The 6,331-nt window shown below is 37.4% G+C and overlaps 1 protein-coding gene across 2 annotated transcripts in view; it reads right to left on the bottom strand.

The window, feature by feature from the left end:
* The window catches only part of LOC140348676 (uncharacterized), a 55,265-nt gene extending 52,939 nt beyond the window's left edge, over positions 1-2,326 (bottom strand). For both annotated transcript variants that reach the window (XM_072434706.1, XM_072434705.1), the window contains exon 1: positions 2,221-2,326. In XM_072434706.1, coding sequence (XP_072290807.1) covers positions 2,221-2,257 — 37 coding nt within the window. In that variant the 5' untranslated portion in view covers positions 2,258-2,326. The remainder of the gene's footprint in view (positions 1-2,220) is intronic.
* Positions 2,327-6,331: the final 4,005 nt, after the last annotated feature.

Raw genomic sequence — 6,331 nt, forward strand, 5'->3', positions numbered from 1 at the left:
TGATTTGGTGATTACAACAATTTGCCTGCTGTTGTTTGGATGACACTTCAGGTTAGAACACAAACAAAGAGGCAAATAAGAGAGCCCGTGACAGGACTATTTCACAGCTCCGCGCTTTATCGGATTCGAAGGAGGGGTTTTCAGCAAATTTGTCAGGAAAATCCGAGCCGGCGCTGGTACCTCGGAGGACATGGGGCCAGAGGAGGAGGGTCGTAATGTAACACACGCAAAATGGGCTGCCAATCAAGCTTTCTATATTGTTCTGCAAGTTCTGGGCCCTGGAAGAGTCGTTGTGGCCCCCAATTATATCTTTATAAAGACATTTTTGACTGTAGTACACTGGTTTGCCCTGGGGGTCTTCGTCACTTCGGATGGGGACAAACAACTGGCCTCACCCAAACACGAATGTTCTCTTAATAAATACAATGCTAACGAACCTATACTTTAGAATAATAAGGCATTAAGAAGGTGGAAACACTTTTAGACCAAGAAACAAAAAGTAACATGTACTAACGGATCGGGTCAGGGGAGGACGTGGATGATACCGAAGGACACTTTTTGTCTCAATGCTAATGCAAACTTTAAACCTAACCTTTAAACCTAACAAAACAACAAAGTAAAGTATAGAGTAAAGACTGTCCGCTTGTTTTTACGTCTACGATGTCCGTTCGTGGCATTGTTTTTAAAATGAATTAGCCTCCGCAATTAGCAATTAGCACAGTGGCATCAAGACACCTTTGTGATCACAGAAGAGTCCTCCGGTAGCTCAGTTGGTAGTGCTCGTACTCTGATCCTCGGGTCGGCAGTTCAACTCCCGCTCCGGATGTGCCATGTTTTTATCTGCGTGACAACATCGGCGCTCTGGCTAGTTCCGGTCACAAGAACAGTCGCCGTTCACTGTCCACTGTGCGATCTGTCAGTCGCTGTTCAGTCATTTAAAGGGTGGAATGTGATGATGACAGAACTACAGCCGCCGTAGCGCTCAGAGCGTCTACAAACTCATCAAAACATCTTAACAATAACTAAAATAAGTAGATGTAAACAGAAGGAATGTGTGGTTAAAATGACCTAAATTCAGAATAGAATTATATAGTTAGGTCTATATTTTTGGCTTGTTTAAAGATGATAATCTGACAGAAATATAGACACAAAAAAAAAGTATGATTAAATATATATATATAAACCAACATTGTCCAATTGGTCTAAACGCACTTGGTTTAAGAGATTTGAACCCACAACCCTTTTTTGAGGATAGCAGTGACATTTCACAATACTAAAGAACTGGATTTACTTTGTGATGTTTTACAGTAAAAAACATTAAACATACAACAAAGTCTACAAAACTACAACACGATAACTTTACTAAATGAATGTTTAAACTGCACTGATAATAACTATGATTAACATTTAGCACATGGATATGCTAAACATGCTAAAGCAGCTACATGCTCCGACCCAGAGGCAGATGGAGGTTCAGGTTCACTTGGGATGATTACAGTGATATTATACTTTTGCCCTGGTATTAAATCAATGATGTGACATTTAGCAGATTTGACAAATGATGTAACAAAAGACTAAATTTGACCAAAAGATAATTACTGTTATGTTCCATGTTGTTTACAAAGCTTTGACATCTTTTACAATTATTTTTCTCTTTCCTCATATTATTGCACATTATCTTTTCCTATTCTATACATATCATTCTTTTTTCTTTTGTATTGTATTTTTAGTAAGTACTAAGTAGTTTATTTACCATCCACGTATAATTGTCATTGCTAAAATGTTACGCCTAATGTGATTTTACTAAACACTTTACTTTTTTATACTATATATTTATTTTAATTTTATTTATTAGCTAAGCTGTTTGACACTTTACATTGTACTTTTATTTTATAAGGCAGAATAAACAGTTTCTTCCTGATTTATAGTATTATGTTATGCCATTTAGTTCTAAACAATATTATGTGTGCAAAAATGCAGCACCAATACTGCATTTATATAAGCTTTAAAATGCAAATTGATCCCAAAAAGATTCATAGTGTCACATATTTCGTGTGTCATTATATACTACTTTAATTTTCTAAGTTATTTCAATCACACATTTGAAACATGAAACTCAAACCTGAAATATCCAGTAGCGTCTGCAATATTTCTAACACCTTATTTCAGTCACTGTCAAATTCTCCCCCGAATCCTGCCGCGCTCCGTTGTGGTACTCACGTCGTTCTTGATGGAGGTCGCTCCGAAAATGGGTCATTGCTCGAGTCGAAGAAGAGAAGAGAGAGGAGAGAGAGGAGAGAGAGGAGAGAGAAGGCTGGAGAGGAGGAGGCAGAGTGAGGAGAGCGAGAGACAGAGGAGGGATGAGAGCGGCGGGTCGTACCACTTTCATGCCACGGGCGGGGGTCAAACAGCCGCACAAAATGACTATTATCTTATCATGATTATTATTTTGGACTGTTGACATTGTACTTTTCATCAGTCAACAATATCATTTATGATGGGCATCTTTGCTCTGATTCAATTTTCACACAAAAAATGTATTAACATGCATAATACCAATTTTAGCTGCTGTATCCAGGGTGCAATTAATTAAATAGTAATGTTGATTACAGTTATTGGCTTAATCAATGAGAAAATGGTGTAGTAAAAATAATAATAATGATAATAACAATAATAATGATGATGATAATGATAATAATAATGATGACTCTTCTGGGCAGAAGCTACTCGTCTAATAAAGTGCTTCTCAAACATCAATTATATCTTTTAGTGACATTTTGCTGTAACGAGCAGCAGATTGTCCTTTACATGTTTTTAATTGTGAAGTGTCTACATGACATTTTGATGCTGGTGTGAGTGCACTCTTATACTGTAATCATGTGATCTCGAAAACTCTGTGATAAATACATAATCTGGATGATTATGTGTTTAAAACCTCTGACAGTTCATGAGAGCAGCTCCCAAAAAACACACATTTACTTTACCTCGATTGTTTCTGCTGATTCATTGGGCTCCAATTTTGTTCATGTTTTTCCTTATTCAGTCTAGTCTAAGTATTGCATTAATAAAAAACAGTCCATTCTCTTTTGCAGTGGTCAGATATACTGTCCACACCTGGGAATAACATCAGATAAAAGACACGTTACAACATCAGAAAACAATTTAAATAAATATGGTGTTTTTTTTCATATACTCACGAGTCACAATTTTCCATAGTTCCGTAGCTTTCATCCTGAATATAAATAATACTGACCTTTAATCATTATTTATTATCATTGTTATTCAAGGATTTGCTGTGGACCTCTGTGTTCAAAAGACACATCTGTATCACTGAGGATTAGACATGGCTGAATCCCTCCATTAATTGCTCCTCTAAAACTGAAATGATTGTGTCTAAAAGTAGGCCAATATTCAGATATTGCAGCACCTTGCAGCCATAACACATCCTGCAACATTTCACAGTATCGTGCAGCATTACTATGAATACTATAATAATGATTTGTTGGAAAGTTCTCTCTCATTCATAAGAAAGAAACTGTCCTGAAGAACAATTCCTTTTGTTCAGTTGAATCGACACTATTTCCGTGCTGCTGATGAAACAAATAGTCTAAGCATCGATTCACGACTGAATGTCCTCCCTGCTCTTCACCCCACTTTGACCCTGTATTGTCATGTCAAATAAAGCCTCCAGACCAAAGAAGAAAGTCTTCACAGTTCAGCCTCACAATCATGCGTCTTTATTAGCTCTCTCGGAGCGTGTTCCTGCTGAGGTATTTGCCTGCGTTGGCCTGGGACTCTCTTCTCTCAGAGGCTGTTTAGATGGTGCGATTAAAGCAAAGTCTAATCAGTTTGGAACAGCAGCGCGGCGAGAGCAGGGAGAGCCCGGCCACCTCTCTGCTCTAATTACAAAACCCATTAACACATTTCATTTACATTGAAGCTGTCGGCTCTGATTAAGATATGGAGAGGAGCGGGCGTGGCCTCCTGGGGAAGAGGGGTTATCTGGGAGTTCACCTCTGTCAACAGACCTAGACACTGGCTCTTTAGACCTGCCTTTAACAGGGTTTAGTTCTGATGGGACCAGGTTAAGGCCTGGTTTGGTTCTGGTTTAATCCTGGTTTAGCCTTTTTACATGGTTTTGATCTAGTTTAGTCCAGTTTGGATCCTCGTTTCGACCTGTTTTAGCCTTGATTTAGTTTAACTTGAGTTCTTCTTTAGTCCATATTTAGAACTTTAGTCTTGTACCAGTCAAAAAGCGATCAATACAATAAATGTAGGCCTTCTCTACACCACCGTGTTCCATCTCATTTTTGTTTCACAATCACACAGAGCCTTCAGTAACTTGTCTTCCTCCTCTGGAACAAAACACAGAGGCTATTTAAACTAAATCCTTTTGTGCCTTTAAATGAAAAAGATGAGTGAGCAGGATCACAAAAATATAGTCCCATGAAAGAGAAGATCCTCACAACTCGATTAGCTCCAAAGAGAGTAGCACAGTCTGTGGCGAGAACAAAAATGAATATCTGTGAGGAGCTAATCGAGCGGATCATCTCTTTTCTCTGTTTTAATAAAAAGCACCGGTTAAGGACAATCCACAGTGATCTGTCATTAATCCCATATTGTAAGTGTGTTTTTATGAATTTGTTACTTTTATTGATTGTTTTATGGAATGTTTTAGTGGCATTTTATTCAGATATCCTGTGTTTGTTTGTTATTTATCTGTATTTTTCTCATTGGGGTTTCCCTGTATAAATAAATGAATTAAAAAAAGAATAATTTAAAAAGAAATGTGTCTGTAATACAAATCAAATAAACACATTTTAAAAAAGGCAAATCTAAGGCTGGGACCGTCGATGGTGTAAATAGCCCACTCCCATAATGCTTTGTGGCCTGGGCAAAGGATCCATCAAACAAGCTTTGTCTAACTGGATTTACAATACATTGTAATTTAGACGCTTTTGGCAAGAAAAGTAAAGTGTTATCCATCTCTGCCATAGGAGATTATAAACATGTGCAGTGCATGGATAATTATATGTAGTCTAGTACAAAATAAACATCCTGGGAGCATGTGGTGGCTTTGTAAATGTAGTTCAGAAATGAAAAGCCTATTGATCACTAACATGTTGTTGCTTTTTTAAGATTAGAGGAATGTAGCTCCTGCTTTGAAATAGAGACGTCTGTTTGGAATATAGTCTGTAAGGTAAACGTAAAGAGGAAGAATGGCTCCCTCTGGTGGATGTGAGATGTACTGTGTGTAAATGTGAGACCTTTTTAAATGAATTTATCTGAAGTTTACAGGGTGATTTATTTATTGCCAACCAACAACGCACTGTACCAGAATGTTCTTTGACTGTTTCATTAAATTTATATGACTATTCTATTTAAAATTCTACAAATAATGTTATGCCTATTTTTCCCCAGTTCACAGTTTTGGTTTTGGTGAAGTTTATCATTTTACTTCCTGGTTGGACAGCCACCCTACTGTAAACAAGGGCAATAAAACCTATATCAATCACACGCTAGTTATGATTTGACTAATAATACCTGATGATACCTTTATTTTGTTGAATGATTGTTCAAACTGTCAGAAAACGTTGTCCGTTGTGTGTAAATTGTCCCTGTAATTTGGATGGACTGCCGCTTATTGATGACATCACAGAGGGATTCTGTTTTTGAACTCAGCTCTACTTCCTGTAATTTTCACCTTTTTAAATTGTATCAGGGACTGACCCACAACACAAAGTTCTAAGTGAAACACACGAGAGCTTGTCATATGAACATTAAAACATCCGCACCATGACTTATCTAAAAGTACATTTATGTGCACATTTGTGACTTGTTGTGGCGTTATTGTAATGCATTTCCTTTTGAATGGATCTGGGACAAACTCTGAGAAGTCTGCTCCACATTTTCTGGTCATGTACAGCCTGAAGATGAGAATAAGATCTATCACACTAACTATAGGCTAAATTACCACTTGAATCATTTCTTTCCTGGCACAAAAAGTGTCAGTTTAGTTTCACGCTGAGCTGCTTTACATGTTTTATGCAAGTGAAATGAATGGTTACAGAACACAGCGTTTGGTGCCAGTTGTTTTATGGCTTACACACATACCTATTACTCCATTTCAAATCTGCACGAGGAAACTGACTCAGTTCTTTCTAAAATAAAACGTCTCTGTAATCCTCCTGCTCGCTTCTTTGGAAATCTTTTTTTAACCAAACACTGCTGTGACATTCCTATAGGACATGTTTATACACTACCATTATCATTCCTTATATAATCCTAAAGGCCTGTTTGAGGGTTTAATTACTAAGTTACAGTGCATATG

The sequence above is a fragment of the Eucyclogobius newberryi genome, unplaced genomic scaffold, assembly GCF_026437365.1.
Source record: "Eucyclogobius newberryi isolate DKJ021-1_F unplaced genomic scaffold, fEucNew1.0.hap1 SCAF_7, whole genome shotgun sequence".
NCBI lineage: Eukaryota > Metazoa > Chordata > Actinopteri > Gobiiformes > Gobiidae > Eucyclogobius > Eucyclogobius newberryi.